We start from the raw sequence: 19,226 nt of genomic DNA on the forward strand, positions 1-19,226 counted from the left end.
CTCTCCACCAGCTGGTGAGAGAAGCTGTGTCTTTGATGCTCAGACCCATAGCTTTTTGATGAATGTTCATTTGAATGAAAGCTCACAGCTTTTGTTTTAAGGCTCGATGTGCCTGGTAATTATTATTTTTTTTAAACAGGATGCATTTTAATTGAACTCTATGTGCCTGTGTGTGTGTGACTGTGTGTGTGTGACTTTGTGTGTGTGACTGTGTGTGGCTGTGTGTGTGTGTGACTTTGTGTGTGTGACTGTGTGTGGCTGTGTGTGGCTGTCATTGCACTAAAGCCTTTGGCAACAACATGCATCCGACAACGCTGACACATCACACTGTAACAAAAACAAAACATCAAGCGACCAGTCGACAAAGGCACGTAATATGATACTGCTCTGTGCATGGAGGGCTTTTTTCATTAACAAATTCAATGTTTTAATTAGTAACAAATAAAAACAGATAGGGGTTTTGTCCACTTGTAGAAATCTTTCAACATCTAATGAAAACGGATAAAAACAAAACAGGATGTTTGCCATGAAATAAGCCCACGTGAAATGATCAGTCTGCATTAAAACAGGATGTTTGCCATGCAATAAGCCCACGTGAAATGATCAGTCTGCATTAAAACAGGATGTTTGCCATGCAATAAGCCCACGTGAAATGATCAGTCTGCATTAAAACAGGATGTTTGCCATGCAATAAGCCCATGTGAAATGATCAGTCTGCATTAAAACAGGATGGAAGGAAATGACAGTTGGGACCTGTTCACATGAGGAATTCTGTTCTGACATGTCTTGTTTGTCTTGGTGTTAACTGAGCACAAAACCATAAACCACTGCAGCACACTAATCTGGTAAACAGTATGTCAGCCATGTCAGTTTGGTCAGCAATATGTTACTATTTGGACAGTAATATGTCAGTTTGGCCGTAATGTCTGGTAAAAATGCTATCTATAAAAGTGTTTATTTCTCTGGTTAGTAGGCTTCACTCTCATTCCAATATATGTCTGTCACACTAGCATGACAATCACAAACCATTGCATTGATCAGGAGTTGACTTCTGTTATGATATACTATAGATCTGGAGCAGGACAACAGAGTGACAGACAACAGCATGCTATGCTGCTCATTCTCCCACATAGAAGGAACTCCCTGGTCATCTCAAACGTTGTGTTGCTTACCTAGTATAATGTAGCCCAGTTAGGACTAGGCTACATGTTGCTCATTACATTACTAATTAGCATGTAATGACCATATGTTGAACCAGTCAAATGATATTATTTGTCACTTATTATCAGGTACTCTATAATGGTTATCAGTAACATTGTGGTTACCACACAGTAATCAGAGTAACGACTGTTTATTTTTTATTTCCTGCTCACTGTCTTTTGAGAAGAGTGTGGCGCTAATATCGCAATGTATGCATGGTGATTTTAATGACAGCAGTTAAATATGTAGTCTACAGTTGGTTTGAACAGATTCAGGGGCCACCGCAACATGTGTAGGGAAATGAAGTGACTCCTCCAAGTCCCCAGTTGGTTAATGAAGTCACAGTTTGTCATTTCCTATTATCTCTGGTTTTTGATAACGCTACAGTCTCCTCTCCTCCACTCATCTTCCCAAGAAGAGAAAGTCTTGGGGATCTTCTTATCTCCGTTACTTGGTGTGATCTGTGAAAATTGCCTCTTCACAATACATTCTAATAGCAGCTCCAATTTGTCAGAGATCCCTGGGGCTCCAGGAGGCTCCAACTAACGCCAATCTGCCAGGCCTGTTGCTTTATTTCATTGTGTTCCACTCGTGTTAAAGCCTAACCACTAGTGAACCTGTCCTCTCTGTATCTGAGGTAATCAATGCACACATCTGTGTGTGTAGCTCTTCAAATCCTGTTGACTCATTGATTGAGGAGCTGGATATTATTTGCTCACCACAGCTGTGTACAGCTCCAGATTAGGTTCCTAGATGGCAGGTTGTACGTTGTAAGCTTTTAACCAAAGAATTTCAAATTCATTTCATATTTAATAACATTACACTTGGAGGATAATAAAAGTATAGTTTATACCCCAGATGATTGATATCAAGATAAACAATATATTTTCTCATAAATGGAAGTAATGTACGGCGTCTTGTTGTGGTGGTGACTGTGGACTCCTACTATAATAAACTGAACATGTGTGAAAATGAGAAGGCCTTTTAAAGATATCAAATCACAGGTTGTTGATGGCTGGAGACATTTCTATACAGTGAGAAGCATACAGTAGAGCTATACTGTTCTGACTCTCTTTTTTTTAATGACCTGATTAGATTTAACAACAATTTCCCTGAGTGGCCAGTCAGAGTCCACTTACTTGATCTCCCTGGCAGCCAAGTCTGAATCAGTCCATGATTACAGGGGGAAAATGAAAACAGAGCTGTTGAGTCTGGACCCTGAGGCCTGGACCCCTGGGCTCGGTCTCCATTGTGTTGTATCCTCTTCTCCTCTGGTCCTGTCCTCTTCCCACCTCTGTCCCTCATGTGGTTCTGGAAGTATTCTTAGGATGATGATTATGTTGCATAAACATCAGCTGGAGGTGAGGAGAGAACATGATTTGAGGAGAGGAAATAGTTTTTTTTTACCCACATGTAGCCATATAATTGTGTTGAAGGTTTATCAAATAAGTATTTGGGCAGCACTTTATTTTATGATGTTTAGTACTTGGATGATGCCCTAGCACCCTAATAATAACTATTTATAGTAGTATTGTGCTTGTTACTGTTAATTATATAATTAGTTTGAATTACAGCGATCTAAGCTTCATTTAAAAGTTATTATAAACTTAATTAAAGTACATTTTTTTGTGTGAAATTTGAAGATCATTTTTACAATGAGCACTGTCTGCTCCATTATGATAATGAAACCATGGACCTGGAATTTAACATGTAGCTTCGATACTGACACCAACCTTGTCTGTCTGTGAGCAGCCTCGGATGAAGATGCAAACATGTAACTCCAACAGGTGCAACTGAGTAAGCAGTCATTAGATGATAAAGAGGAAATGTCAACAACAACAAAATTGTCCAGGCTCCTGAGGAAATATAGAGTTTTTCTGTCTTGCCAACTGGAATCTATCCATCAACAATTCATTCATCCCTTAATGTCAATCATCTGCAATGAATACAGAACAACAGTACATTGTCATCTAAATGATTGATTGAAGTGAACTATGATTTTGGTAGCAGGATAGGCATTTTGTTGTGCTCTCACATTGAATTTCTGAGTGAAAATAAACCAACTGCAAGGGGAGGAAGAAGGCCCAGCGGTGCCTCTCTCTGTGTAGTTGGCCAACAGTAAGACAGCTCCTAAATGCTAGCTAGCCAGTGAGGTGAAACCGCAAGCCTCCACATGCCAATCAATCGGTCAGATTTAAGTCGGCTTTGCCAAGTCTTTGGCTTGATGTGTGCAGCCTTTACTTTATGTGGTTTGAAAGTTCTACTTTAAGGGGGAAACACAAATAAAGAAGTGGGGAAAAGAAAGAGTGATGACCTGTCAATGGGCCCTGGGCTTTTCTCTTTAGATTCTCTTCTTCCACCCTACTCTCTCACTGTCTTTCTTGCTCTCTACCTCTTCTTTCTTTCTCTTTTCCTCTATCTCGCTCAGAGGGCTTGATGAAATAAACAGCAATCACTGTAGCATGAGCACCCAGCCTTAATTGAGCTCTCACTTTCACAATCCTGGTTCCAGTGTTTCCATGGTTATACATTATCCATCTATGTTTTAGACATGCAGTTTTTTTCCTGTAATAGGTAAATGTCACAATATAATATCCATGTTTTTACTTGTTGAGATGTTACCTAACATGCCCTAGATAGATAGGTAGAGTACATAACCAGCCCAATTATATTTATTACACTTATCAAAACTTTGATTAAATATTTATTGCTTAAAACACTTGTGTAAATGTATCACATATCCCCTCTGTCAACATAAAGTAGTAGACTACTAGTGAATTTGTGAGGATGCATAGCAGCTAGTAAATAAAGTGAGATTTGTCAAGCTGCCCATCCAACTGCAGAGAACTGATTTTGTGTTTTATGTCAAATTCACAGGTATCACAGATGGCCATCTGAAATATATTCCAGTATCATGGCAATCTAGGAAATAGCCTTTATCAGGCAAGGTCACTTACAGTCTGTGTAAATGGATAGAAAATGTTGTTAACACACACACACACACACACACACACACACACACACACACACACACACACACACACACACACACAACAAATCTGCACAATGGTGAGCTACAGTACAGCTGTATATGGGCGGGGAATGCTTAATGACGTCAATTGAATTGGTTAGGTGACGAGCGCTTACCACGCCCCATGTGGGTGAAGGGGGGAGGGGAGGGAGACAGGCTGAGCTGATTCCACGTGTGACGCTTGCATTCCCAGCTCAGTGATATTTTCTTTCGCGGGCTTCGGTGTAGCCTTGTGCGTCTTCGTTAGTTACTGGCTATAGTTGGGTTAGCTATGGAGGGAGACGGGAGCCAAGCCACATCTGGAGGAAACCCTAATGATTCTCAACACGACCCGGGGTAAGACTGCAAATAGCAGTGTCACTTTTATCGTTATAGCTACATTGTATCAATAGTGCAAGGCTTATCAAAGCACTGACATTGATGTTGCTTTCCGGGTGCAGTCAACTACACCCTTGTTTGATTATATTAACAAACGGGCCTGCCCCCTTTTTCTATAGCTAAACTCGCTGTGTTTAATAACTACAGCGCTCTTGCTGCTGCTCTGCCAACGTTTTGCTCGCTTTTGGTCGCTATAGCAAGTAGTTAGCTACTTGTCAAAATGGCCGATCTGACATCTGGACTCACTTCTGCTATGTTTTCCCCTTACAGTAAAATGTTTATCGGTGGCCTCAGCTGGCAAACTTCGCCAGGTAAGAAAATAATTTGCGGACTACAGTGTGGCATTGTCGGGATGTGTTCTGTGGTAGCTGAGGCTGCCCGTGCTGGTTGCAACGTCTGTGTTTTGTGTGTGTGTGTGTGTTGGGGGGATATGGTGTGTGTGTACCTCATAGCGCGCGTGTACTTTAGTGCGCGCAAGGTTATTTTTATTTCCAATCATTTGAAGTCCTCTATTCGACCCCTATGTGTATGGCTAGAGGCATTTTAAAGCTCGTACATAGAATATTATATATTTGACAGACGAATGAAAACGTCCAGTAACCTTCTGTTTGTTTTTCTTTGCGCAGACAGCCTTAGAGACTATTTTACTAAATTCGGGGAAATCAGAGAATGCATGGTGATGAGAGATCCAACGACAAAACGCTCCAGGTAATTAGCAAGTATATTTTCCCACTGTTTGTATTTGTCTTGATTGTTAACGTACGTGGTTTTGCAGTGTCCTTACAACACAACGTCAGTTAGCAAGCAATCAGCCATTTATTTTTGTTGCGCTTTTACAAGCGATTGAATCAGCCCATTCAGAAGGTAACGCATTTTGACATTGACCGGACACTTCAGATAGAATACTGGAGGATCTTTGAATATTCCTGAAAATATAGGAAATAATTAGACTACACTATTCATTCACATGATTCCTTGTGCAGCAATAAAAGGAAATGGCATTTACATTTAAGAAATAATTGAATCTGATATGAAAGGTAAACTCTTTTGATATCAAGTTACCTACCATACTCCATAATAGCTAATGTTTGTAAATATTTGTTACAATGTAACATTTGGCTGCGTTATATATTTGTTAGTCTACAAGCATTTTGCTACACCAGCAGTCTGCTAAATATGTGCATGTGACCAATACAATTTGATTTACAATGTAGCCTGTCATTTGGCTTTATTATTTGTTTCCATGTAATGGCTGTAGTTATACTTTACTGACTGATGGGCTGTTTGACCACTCTCCTGCCCCTACTGACTGACTCACTGCTTACAATGTTTCTTGTTTTTTTTTCACAGGGGCTTCGGGTTCGTTACTTACGTAGATGCTGCCAGTGTAGATAACGTCTTAGCTCAGCAACACCATGAATTAGACTCAAAAACGGTATGTCTCCTCTCTTCTGTCACGTTTTAAATGAAGTGTTTTGTGGTTTTGTGACCCACCTGTCTGGCATGATTGACTATGTCCTATTGAGTTATTGATTATTCACTCTCACAGCCTCATGCACTTGATGCCAATAAGTAGCCCACCCTCCTTCAAATTACAAGACCTTCTGCTAACCCTATCTTTACCATTGAGTATTGAGTGCCATGTTACATAAAGTAATTTGAGTACCAATGGCACCTGCAACACTTTCTCTCCAGGAACATCTGAGTGTTTTGAGATGGGGGAACATGTTTATTGTTGAATCTGCATATTATATAAAGTGATTGTTATTCTGTATTTGTTTTTTGTGAAAATACATTCCCAGCTGTCTTTATAGAATTTAGTAGGCTTTACATTGTTGTACATATCTATGCACCATCAGGCATTATTGGCTTTTCTTTTTTACAAAATGCAGTTTATAAATAAATGTTGTTTTTAAAATCACCCCATCTTGATTTAAACTTTCATTTTTCATCCTCCCAATTCCCAATAGACTGTCATTGGCCTCAGTATCCACCCATTTACCCGTGTCTTCATCTCAGATGTCTGCATATTATCCACACACCTTCCGTCTGCATATTATACACTTCCTCTCTCACTGCAAGTCTGCTAAAGTGCACACATTCGCACAACATGACCCATTTTAAATCACAAACCCAAGCCTAACTGTTATCCCCAGTGAATGTCATAAAAACATACCGCTATTGTTTAATTTATTGTTACAGTATATTTAGTTTGTATGGATGGATGAAATGAGTTTGGTGGGAGGAGGTAGGAGGACGGGCTCATTGTAATGGCTGGAATGGAATAAATAACAATATTAAACATATGGAAACCACATATTTGACTCGTTCTTTTTATTTCATTCAAGCTATTACAATGAGCACGTCCTCCTATAGCTCCTCCCACCAGCTTCCTATGAAATTGGATAGATTATAACTTCAACTTAATTACAGGTTTCATGTTTCTCTGAGGGTGACAGTTGGTCAGAGGAATGCCATGACTGCAAAAAAATGGTGTTGTGATGATTTGCCCTCTGCGTTTAGTGTTTGATTTTCCATATTGGATAGTTTGATAATTTTTTATTCTAGTGCTTTGTCTTTGAAAGTGTGCATGACACAAACATTACAGCAGTTGTAGGTTAAGTAATAATATGTAGTTACACAGAAACTGCCAATGTAACTACCATGTAAAGATGTATGGTAATGTGGGACCAAAATAGTTCATTGAAAGCTCAGTAATGTCAACAATGTCATGTTCTGTATGTAGATGCTGCAGTGTATGCTCTAACTCAGCTGTGTAAGCCAGTGCTCAATGGGCTCGCAGTTTAGGAGTGGTGGAGTGAATACAAGCAGCCTAGATTGTCTTCAAGGAACTCATGAGAACTGCTCTGATATTGCCAGAAGCTCTAGGTTTATAAAACAGATAGCTGAAGAAGGAAATGCCTGTAGCTTCCCACACCTCACCTCAGGAAAATTACACTGATATTCATTTAAATCCACATTTCTTTGTTAATCTATATGCCATTTATTTTGTAGCCTAATGAATTTGTAATAATGCAGGAATCATTATGACTGCAGGTTTGAATGTAATGTTGAGATTCATTAGTACACCTCTAACAAAACCATCAATAAGGGGCAAATGTTAGTCTTGCAAACAAACAAATATAGGGCAAATCTATTTGAGAGGACATGCAGTTTTAGCCCAGCAAAGGAAGCAGTGTAGACACACTCTCCCTCTCCCTAACTCTCGATGTGTACCTAAGTGTTTTTGATGCCTTCTCTCCCCTCCTCCTTTCTGGACTTGCATCTACATAGGATTATTAGAAAACAGCTGATGACATCCATGCATTAAGGGACCTAGAGTAGAATCTTTAGAGGATCTACTGCTTGTGTGGTATAATGTAATAGAGTCAACATTGAGCTGCCGACTCCCCTCTCTGTGCCTTGGGAGGTGTTCTACATTAAAGTGCTGGTGCAGTGTGAAATAGAGGGGAGTCACATCTCACCTTAAAGGTCCAATGCAGCCATTTTTATCTCAATATCAAATCATTTCTGGGTAACAAAGTACCTTAAAGGGATTTTTTTTTCTCCAATTAAAATGGTAAAAAAGAAACCGCTTCTAAGCAAAGAGCAATTTCTCAAGCAAGAATTTTGCTAGGACTGCCTGGGAGTGGTCTAAGTGGGGAGGGGAAAATATACATTTGCTGTTATTGGCAGAGCGGTTTGGAACACTTTCTTATTGGTCTATTAACTCATTTATCACCTGGTGATGTCAAAACTCCATCCCACCAAAACGGCCTGAAATTTCAGGTGGTCATTTCAAACAGCTCTTACACTAAAAAGGCACTTCATCGTATGGAAATGTATACTGAACAAAAATATAAATTCAACATGTAAAGTGTTGGTTCCATTTTTCATGAGCTGAAATAAAAGATCCCAGAAATGTTCCGTATGCACAAAAAGCTTATTTCTGCCAAATTTTGTGCACAAATTTGTTTACATCCCTGTTAGTTAGAATTCCTCCTTTGCCAAGATAATCCATCCACCTGACAGGTGTGGCATATCAAGAAGCTGATTAAACAGCATGATTATTACACAGGTGCACCTTGTGCTGGGGACCAAAGGCCACTCAAATGTGTAGTTTTCTCACACAACAAAATACCACAGATGTCTCAAGTGTTGAGGGAGTGTGCAATTAGCATGCGGACTGAATGTTAATTTCTCTACTGTAAGCCGCCTCTGTCGTTTTAGAGAATTTGGCAGTATGTCCAATCGGCCTCAGAACCGCAGGCCACGTGTAACCATGCCAGCCCAGGACTTCAACATCTGGCTTCTTCACTTGCGGGATCGCCCGAGACCAGCCACCCGGACAGCTGATGAAACTGTGGGTTTGCATAACTGAAGAATTTCTTGAAATACTGTCAGAAACCTTCTCAGGGGAGCTCATCTGTGTGCTCGTCGTCCTCACCAAGGTCTTGACCTGATTGCAGTTCGGCATCGTAACTGATTTCAGTGGGCAAATGCTCACCTTCGATGGCCACTGGCACGCTGGAGAAGTGTGCTCTTCATGGATGAATCCCAGTTTCAACTGTACTGGGCAGATGGCAGACAGCTTGTATGGCGTCCTGTGGTCGAGCGGTTTGCTCATGTCAACATTGTGAACAGAGTGCCCCATGGTGGAGTTATGGTATGGGCAGGCATAAGTTACAGACAACGAACACGAGATCCCGAGGCCCATTATCGTGCCATTCATCCGGCCCAGCATCTCATGTTTCAGCATGATAATGCATGGCCCCATGTCGCAAGGATCTGTACACAATTCCTGGATGCTGAAAATGTCTCAGTTCTTCCATAGCCTGCATACTCACCAGCCATGTCCACCATTGAGCATGTTTGGGATGCTCTGGATTGACAAGTACGACAGTGTGTACCAGATCACGCCTATATCCAGCAACTTCGCACAGTCATTGAAGAGGAGTGGGACAACATTCCACAGGCCACAATCAACAGCTTGATCAACTCTGTGAAGGAGATGTGTCGTACTGCATGAGGCAAATGTTGGTCACACCAGATACGGACTGGTTTTCTGATCAACACCCTACCTTTTTTTTTAAAGCTATCTGTGACCAACATGCATATTATTATTATTATTATTATATATTAATATTATTATATTATTCCTACTCGTGAAATCTATAGATTAGGGCCTAATTAATTTTGTATTGACTGATTTTATTATATGAACTAACTCAGTAAAATCTTTGAAATTGTTTCATGTTGTGCTTATTTTGGTTCAATGTACATAAAACACACTGGCCTTTAAAAGGTGCTGCCTGGTCAGTCCGCCGTCTGCATTGGCCACGCAGGATTTACGGTGATATGGCCTCTGCAGAAGTCAGGGCACTCATACTTGTTGTACTTTGCGGAGAAGTGCAGAGCTGTTGTGGAGGAAGTTTTCAAGGAAGTGAGCTTGTGTTTATACAGAACCTCCCACTCTCACTCACTGTCAACCAATCATGTCAATGCGGAGCGAGGCGCACGACGATGAGGTGCAGAGCTCAATTTGGCCTCTGCATGCCTCCGGAAGCTCTTCAATTGCGTCACATCATCCATACGGCGCCTCCGACCACATTTTCGGATGAAGCATAAATTGGCTCTAACACTGCCAGGTGAGGCTAGACTGGGAAATTGAAATCCAGACAGCAACATGGTTTGGTTTGTCAGCATGGGGAATTCAATGCAGCTGCTGTTGTTTTTTTTCTTCCTTTCATCAGGATACAGTCGTTCTATTTTTCCTCTAACTTTCAATGTACATGATTCCCTATTAGAATAGTCTGTGATTGCAAAATGCCCTTAAACCCTCATTAATTGTACAACATTCTAAGTTGTTACTAGTTTTAGTACAGAGTTACTTCACAGGTATACGATCTGAGTTTTAGCATTATTTCAATTGGAGATACCTGTGGTTTTCCATTGCGGCACATGTATTTTCCTCTTACATATGCTGAGGCATGTACTGCATACACACACTGCGTATACTTGACATGCATCGTGTTTTATGTAATCCTTGATAACATGGAAATGAAGGCTTGGGGTTGAATAATACTCAGTGTCTGTCGACAATAGGATTTCTGCTGATGTCATTTGTAAAAGCAATCTCTTGTAGACTGAACACTTTTCTGGCTAAATCACATCCCACTCCGCTAATGCATTCAGTCAGCTGAATTCAAACAGTCACTTTCTACCAGTGTCTAGTATTTTTGTCCGTCACACACCGACAGCTCTCTCTGTTATATTTCCCCTCCGTTCCTTCTATTTTTTTTTCTTTTTCCAATTGACAAGCTCTCATCTTACTTTATCCACAATATTCCACTGATGGTCTTTTCCCCCTTTTAGCTATGTGGCCTTAAAGATGAAAATGTGAAAGGAGAAATCCTTTGTTCACAGGACAATTTAATGTTGGGGCTATATTCAACCTTACTGTGACAAATGGCAAATGTGTCTTGAATGTCCTGGCTGTTTTAATGCATTGACTGTCCCATTTTAACGGGATGTGTTCTTGTGCATGATTTCAATTTTAGAAGTGAGGGGAAAATGTAATGTTCAAATGAATGTTTGATTTGCACAAATTGTTCTTGAGGAAGTCTTGTGGTTGGTTCTAACACCTGACTTGATATTTAGTTTGAGCTACTTTTTGACAATTCACATATCTGCAGTTCAGCACATAGAGCAAATTCTGTAACAAATAGTGAAAACATAAATGACTGTTTTGCAGTAAACTGATGCAATGATGAATAATACAATGCCTTTTTTTGTTTTCAGGCCTCATTGTATTAAATCCGAACCCAAATGTTCAAATTCATATTGGCTGCCATAATAACCCCTTGGATGGAATCAGGAAATTATATCTAGCTGTTCTGCGTAAAAGCATGCAGGGATGTGGTCTCGTAATAACCATGTTATTGTGAATCCATAATGTGAGCTAAAAGAGTAGATGACTCCAGTCAGTGTTATTTGATTTGAAATGAAAATCCTGTTTTCCAGGAGGGAAACATTAAGTGGCTTTGAAGCGATTTAAAGCAATACAGGTTCTGTGCCAGTATGAAGGAAGTTAGAGGTATTTGTGCGAGCCAATGCTAACTAGCGTTCGCGCAATGATAAAGTTTATAGCAGATGCAGTTGAAGTCGGAAGTTTACATACACCTTAGCCAACTGCATTTAAACTAACTTTTTCATAATTCCTGACATTTAATTCTAGTAAAAATTCCCTGTCTTGGGTCAGTTAGGATCACCACTTTTATTTTAAGAATGTGAAATGTCAGAATAATACTTAAGAGAGTGATTTATTTCAGCTTTTATTTCTTTCATCACATTCCCAGTGGGTCAGAAGTTTACATACACTCCATTAGTATTTGGTAACATTGCCTTTAAATTGTTTAACTTGGGTCAAACATTTCGGGTAGCCTTCCACAAGCTTCCCACAATAAATTGGGTGAATTTTGTCCCAATCCTCCTGACAGAGCTGGTGTAACTGAGTCTATAGGATTGAGGTCAGGGCTTTGTGATGGCCACTCCAATACCTTGACATTGTTGTCCTTAACTTCTTGACACACACATCCCCTTAGCGGGATCATTTTCGTCAACATCCGCTGAATTGCATAGCGCCAAATTCAAATTAAATTACTAAAAATATTTAATTTTCATGAAATCACAAGTGCAATATAGCAAAACACAGCGTAGCTTGTTGTTAATCCACCTGGCGTGTCAGATTTCAAAAAAGCTTTTAGGCGAAAGCATACCAAGTGTTTATGTAAGGACATCTCTCTCAGCAGACAAAACATTACAAACAGCTAGCAGCCTTGTACATTGGTCACGAAAGTCAGAAAAGCAATAAAATGAATCGCTTACCTTTGATGATCTTTGTATGTTTGCACTCACGAGACTCCCAGTTACACAATAAATATTTATTTTGTTCCATAAAGATTATTTTTTATATCCAAAATACCTCCATTTGGTTGGCGCGTTATGTTCAGAAATCCACAGGCTCGAGCGGTCACGACGGGGCAGACAAAAATTCCAAATAGTATCCGTAAAGTTGAAACATGTCAAATGTTTTTTAGAATCAATCCTCAGGTTGTTTTTACAATATATAACTGATAATAGGCTGCTGGCACCCAGCCATCCACTGACGGATGTGATCTTTCTCGCTCATTTTTCAGAATAAAAGACTGAAACTATGTCTAAAGGCTGTTCAGACCATGTGGAAGCCATAGGAAAAGGAATCTGGTTGATATCCCTTTAAATGGAGGGAAGGCATGCAATGGAACAGAGAGGTTTCAGGAAAAACAGCACTTCCTGGTTGGATTTTCCTCAGGTTTTCGCCTGCAATATCAGTTCTGTTATACTCACAGACAATATTTTGACAGTTTTGGAAACTTTAGAGTGTTTTCTATCCTAATCTGACAATTATATGCATATTCTAGATTCTGGGCCTGAGAAAAAGGTACGTTTTTCATCCAAACATCACAAAACTGCCCCCTACACTCAACAAGTAAAGCCATTTTGCCACAACTTTGGAAGTATGCTTGCCAAAACTAGTTTGTTAACAAGAAGTTTGTGGAGCGGTTGAAAAACGGGTTTTAATGACTCCAACCTAAGTGTATGTAAACTTCCGACTTCAACTGTATGTTGGAGCCATTAAAACTCATTTTTCAACCACTCCACAAATGTCTTGTTAATAAACTAGTTTTGGGAAGCATACTTCCAAAGTTGTGGGAAGTCGGTTAGGACATCAACTATGTGTATGACACAAGTCATTTTTCCAACAATTGTTTACAGACAGATTATTTCACTTATAATTCACTGTATCACAATTCCAGTGGATCAGAAGGTTACAAACACTAAGTTGACTGTGCCTTTAAACAGCTTGGAAAATTCCAGAAAATTATATCATAGCTTTAGAAGCTTCTGATAGGCTAATTGACATAATTTTAGTCAATTGGAGGTGTACCTGTGGATGCATTTGAAGGCATACCTTCAAACTCAGTGCCTCTTTGCTTGACATAATGGGAAAATCAAAAGAAATCAGCCAAGACCTCAGAAAAAGAAATGGTAGTCCTCCACATGTCTGGTTCATCCTTGGGAGCAATTTCCAAACGCCTGAAGGTACCACGTTCATCTGTACAAACAATAGTACGCAAGTATAACCACCATGGGACCACGCAGCCATCATACCACTCAGGAAGGAGACATCCCCTGTCTCCTAGAGATTAATGTAGTTTGGTGCGAAAAGTGCAAATCAATCCCAGAACAACAGAAAAGGACCTCGTGAAGATACTGGAGGAAACAGGTACAAAAGTATCTATATCCACAGTAAAACAAGTCCTATATTGACATAACCTGAATGGCCGCTCAGCAAGGAAGAAGCCACTGCTCCCAAACTGCCATATAAAAGCCAGACTACGGTTTGCAACTGCACATGGGGACAAAGTTTGTACTTTTTTGGAGAAATGTCCTCTGGTCTGATCAAACAAAAATAGAACTGTTTGGCCATAATGACCATCATTATGTTTGGAGGAAAAAGGGGGAGGCTGCAAGCCGAAGAACACCATCCCAACCGTGAAGCACGGGGGTGGCAGCATCATGTTGTGAGAGTGCTTTTGCTTCAGGAGGGACTGGTGCACTTCACAAAATAGATGGCGTCATATATTGACGCAACATCTCAAGGCATCAGGAAGTTAAAGCTTGGTCGCAAATGGGTCTTCCAAATGGACACTGACCCCAAGCATACTTCCAAAGTTGTGGCAAAATGGCTTAAGGACAAAGTCAAGGTATTGGAGTGGCCATCACAATGCCCTGACCTCAATCCTATAGACAATTTGTCGGCAGAACTGAAAAAGAGTGTGCGAGCAAGGAGGTCTACAAATCTGACTCGTTTACACCAGCTCTGTCAGGAGGAATGGGCCAACATTCACCCAACTTATTGTGGGAAGCTTGTGGAAGGCTACCCAAAGCGTTTGACCCAAGTTAAACAATTTAAAGGCAATGCTTCCAAATACTAATGGAGTGTATGTAAACTTCTGACCCACTGGGAATGTGATGAAAGAAATAAAAGCTGAAAGAAATCATTCTCTGTACTATTATTCTGACATTTCACATTCTTAAAATAAAGTGGTGATCCTAACTGACCTAAGACAGGTAATTATTACTAGGATTAAATGTCAGGAATTGTGAAAAACTGAGTTTAAATATATTTGGCTAAGGTGTATGTAAACGTCTGACTTCAACTGTACCTGTAGACTTCCAGTCATTGCACTAATTCTAGTTACCAATTTTGCTAGCACTAGTTCCTTCAAACTACACACAGAGACATAAACATGGTATCCATGAGTTCATCTGACTGTGGAGAAGTAGATAAAGGGCATTGCCAAAATCACAAAGTATATAAAAAAAAACTCAAATGTAATATATTTTTTTAATGGACTTTTGATTTTTAATTATTCTACAATTATATGATTATGCAGTCTAAATGCGCTTTCAATCAAAAAAATGTGCTATGGTGCTTTTTTCTTTACATTTTTCACATAGCGCTTAAATATTAACCTGGGAATTAATGCTAGTTATGCATTTTCTTGGTCAATATACCTTGACTAACCATGATGTGTGAAGGGCTATTGATTTATTAGTCAGCTATGCTTCTACGGAGTAATGCGGGATTATGTGAATGACGGACCAGGACAATTTGACGATGCAAAAGGAAATAAAATTGTGCATTTGATTAAATCAGCCAGCTTTAATATGACTTTTGATTCATCTGTGTGGGGAAGATGTGAAATCCCACACTGATAATTGTTTACTAGTGTAGGAGGCTTGAGCCCAAAGGTTCCCAGTACAGCTGGGTCTTTCTCTCCCTGGTAGTTCATTGGTAGATTTAATGTCATTGATTGGCTAAAGGAGTCCATTCACCTGGTGATCAAGGACTTATTCAGACCAGGGACAGAGGGGAAGGATGGAAAACAGAAGTCCTGAAGGGGACTTGGGGAACTCGAAGCCTGATTTTGAATGTGTGTCTGTACTGTCAGTTGCGACGGTAATCCTAATGTTGTCCAAGTCGTGTATGCCGGTCTGTGGGATAGTCTTGTGATCCATGAGGAATGCTTTAAACCCACACATCCCTGTGATTAGTTGTGTTTAAGTGATTGACAACTTTGATAATGATTGATATCTCTCTAATCTCCCTTTTTCCTCTTTCTCTTGTCCTTTTTTAAATATTTACCAGATCGATCCAAAAGTTGCCTTCCCTAGACGTGCTCAGCCCAAGGTAAGACAACATGCTGAACATGTTTTAACCTCTCATGGAGAGGACTTTTAGTTTGTTGGTTGCTTTCTGTAACACTGGGTACATTGCTGACCTGCAGAGAGGGTCTGGTCATGGAACGGCATGTCGGCCTGCAGATTAGTTTTGGTATGCAAGTGTCACTGTCAGGCTGGTCTGAAGCTTGCTACAAGTAGATGACTGGCTGTCTGATTTATCCCATAGCTGCACCACCACCGTACTTGTTTACATCAACATGTTGTCTAGAAACTGTAGTGAGGTAGAATTTCCCTGGGTGACTGCTCTAAAGACTTCGCTGCATTTGATTGAATGAGAGAGTATCACATTGTAGTTGTTCACACAATGTTTTTCCCTGAAGACGCTGAGGTAGATTGGGGCATTTTCTTTTTTTTTTATTAACACAAAGAGAGGCATTGCTACTCTGTTACTTTGATCAGGTTTCAAACAGGAATGACGGAGGTAAAGCTTTCCAAGCCGAGGCACATGTTATCTTAAGGCTGGGTATGGCTACATGCATGTAATTGAGAACAGCTAGGGGATGTGCTCGTTTCTTGATACAGTCTCTCTTCCCCCCTTGTTTTCGGCAGCAGGTAGCCTAGCGGTTAGAGCGTTGGGCTAGTAACCGAAACGTTGCTGGTTCAAATACCTGAGCCGACAGGGTGAAACATCTGTCTGTGCCCTTGAGCAAGACACTTAACCCTACTTTTCTCCAGGGGTACTGTACTACTATGGCTGACACAGTAAAAGTAGACATTTCCCTCTACCTATCCAGTGTATGGGACAGATAAAATGTTTTATTTTATGACATTTTTTATGCGCCTATTCATGTGAAGTCCAATTAAATAACAATTTGTTCTTAACTGACTTGCGTAGTTAAATAAAGGTTTTACAAAATATATATAAAAAATGGTGTACAGTAATAGTGATAATACTGACAGAAGTCTAGTCTGAGTGTACAGTAATAGTGATAATACTGACAGAAGTCTAGTCTGAGTGTACAGTAATAGTGATAATACTGACAGAAGTCTAGTCTGAGTGTACAGTAATAGTGATAATACTGACAGAAGTCTAGTCTGAGTGTACAGTAATAGTGATAATACTGACAGAAGTCTAGTCTGAGTGTACAGTAATAGTGATAATACTGACAGAAGTCTAGTCTGAGTGTACAGTAATAGTGATAATACTGACAGAAGTCTAGTCTGAGTGTACAGTAATAGTGATAATACTGATAGAAGTCTAGTCTGAGTGTACAGTAATAGTGCTAATACTGACAAAAGTCTAGTCTGAGTGTACAGTAATAGTGCTAATACTGACAGAAGTCTAGTCTGAGTGTACAGTAATAGTGATAATACTGACAGAAGTCTAGTCTGAGTGTACAGTAATAGTGATAATACTGACAGAAGTCTAGTCTGAGTGTACAGTAATAGTGATAATACTGACAGAAGTCTAGTCTGAGTGTACAGTAATAGTGATAATACTGACAGAAGTCTAGTCTGAGTGTACAGTAATAGTGATAATACTGACAGAAGTCTAGTCTGAGTGTACAGTAATAGTGATAATACTGACAGAAGTCTAGTCTGAGTGTACAGTAATAGTGATAATACTGACAGAAGTCTAGTCTGAGTGTACAGTAATAGTGATAATACTGACAGAAGTCTAGTCTGAGTGTACAGTAATAGTGATAATACTGACAGAAGTCTAGTCTGAGTGTACAGTAATAGTGATAATACTGATAGAAGTCTAGTCTGAGTGTACAGTAATAGTGCTAATACTGACAAAAGTCTAGTCTGAGTGTACAGTAATAGTGCTAATACTGACAGAAGTCTAGTCTGAGTGTACAGTAATAGTGATAATACTGACAGAAGTCTAGTCTGAGTGTACAGTAATAGTGATAATACTGACAGAAGTCTAGTCTGAGTGTACAGTACTTCGTTCCAGTGCAGACTGTGTTGATATTCAACCATATGTTACAGTATTTGACAGATTTGTACAGTGCTTTGATATTTTCTGCTCTGTGGGCTGTTTTATGCAAAAAAGCACCCTTGATATCAATTATGCAATCATTTTTGAATAAACATGAATTTGACTCAAGGACATTTTTAACAATATAGAAAGATGCAGACCTATGTAGGCTATAAGGTGTTTGTTTCTAAAGAGCCATGACACTGTGAAGGAATTTGAAGGTGAAATCACACCTTGACTTGTCTTCGGACCCTTAAGGGCAGGCTTATTTTTAACCCTGAGTGGAGTGAGAATGTGGCTGTCAAAGAACGTAGAGGCTGTAGGATTAAAGAGCAGTTAAATCAGCATTGCATGGGGTTTTGGCGCATGTACAATATATGAAAGAAAGGTTTTATGTACAGCAATGTTCAAGCCCTCAGGTTATCGTCATCCTTTAGAGCAAAACGTGTTCCGTTCTCTGTTTGTCAGTAACTCTGGCTCAGGGTTTTTATTGCCCATGTTACATTTCCGAGGGAGCGTTTACCTCAGAACATGCTGTCGGCTGCATGCTCACTCTGTCCCAATTTTGAGTGTTTACAGTGTGTTTTTACAGTGTGTGTGTACATTGTGTGTACCTACAGTTTGTGACAGCGTGAGGAACATCCACCTTAGGCATTTAAGGCTGGGTAGGGAGGGACAGCCTCTGGATGGCTGGTAGACTAACTGGCTGAGAGCACGTTGTTTCCTAACTCTTCAATACGGGAATGGCTTCAAGGGTGGCAGGTGTCCACAGCACACTTGTCCAGCTAATTGAAATGAAGAACTTTCCCAGAGTGGACAATCACTGGAGGAGAAATTATGAACTCACTCCCTTCACTACTCACATGCCAGGCCAGCCACTCTGGTCCAAGGCAGCGCAGGCAGGCAGGCTGGCTCAGGGCCTGGGGCTCCGAGATTATCGGGCATTAAATCAGGCTGCAGTTCTCAGCAGCAGTCGGAACACAACACAGCCTGTTTTCTTTGTGTTAAGCAAACCACCTAATAATAAGCTTCATGCAATTATACAACCGCCATCACATACAATCATGTGGCATTATGGCATTATATTTGTGACTTGCCCCATATTTTGGAGTATGCTGAATAGAACTGAAACAAGCAGGCGTATGTTGAGTACTGTACTTAGCTGGGGTGTCATTCGTTTGGCAACTTTGTGAACAAGTCAAAGAAGATGAGTTTGTTGGTTTATTACCAAACAGACATTAAATGCAGACATACCAGGAGTGTGCCTTTCCAGAGTCTATACTGTTAGTTTTATGGCTGTTATTTTCTATTCCTGGGGCAAGCATCTATACATCTCAGCGG

The 19,226-nt window shown here is 40.1% G+C and overlaps 1 protein-coding gene across 10 annotated transcripts in view; it reads left to right on the plus strand.

The window, feature by feature from the left end:
- The first annotated feature begins 4,326 nt into the window (after positions 1-4,326).
- The window catches only part of LOC110507900 (RNA-binding protein Musashi homolog 2), a 404,988-nt gene continuing 390,088 nt past the window's right edge, over positions 4,327-19,226 (plus strand). For all 10 annotated transcript variants that reach the window (XM_021588303.3, XM_021588309.3, XM_021588310.3 and 7 more), the window contains exons 1-5: positions 4,327-4,567; positions 4,880-4,920; positions 5,236-5,317; positions 5,960-6,044; positions 15,867-15,908. In XM_021588303.3, the coding sequence (XP_021443978.3) occupies positions 4,503-4,567; positions 4,880-4,920; positions 5,236-5,317; positions 5,960-6,044; positions 15,867-15,908 (315 nt within the window). In that variant the 5' untranslated portion in view covers positions 4,327-4,502. The remainder of the gene's footprint in view (positions 4,568-4,879; positions 4,921-5,235; positions 5,318-5,959; positions 6,045-15,866; positions 15,909-19,226) is intronic.

Source organism: Oncorhynchus mykiss, chromosome 27 (assembly GCF_057628025.1).
Source record: "Oncorhynchus mykiss isolate SJ-2025 chromosome 27, ASM5762802v1, whole genome shotgun sequence".
NCBI lineage: Eukaryota > Metazoa > Chordata > Actinopteri > Salmoniformes > Salmonidae > Oncorhynchus > Oncorhynchus mykiss.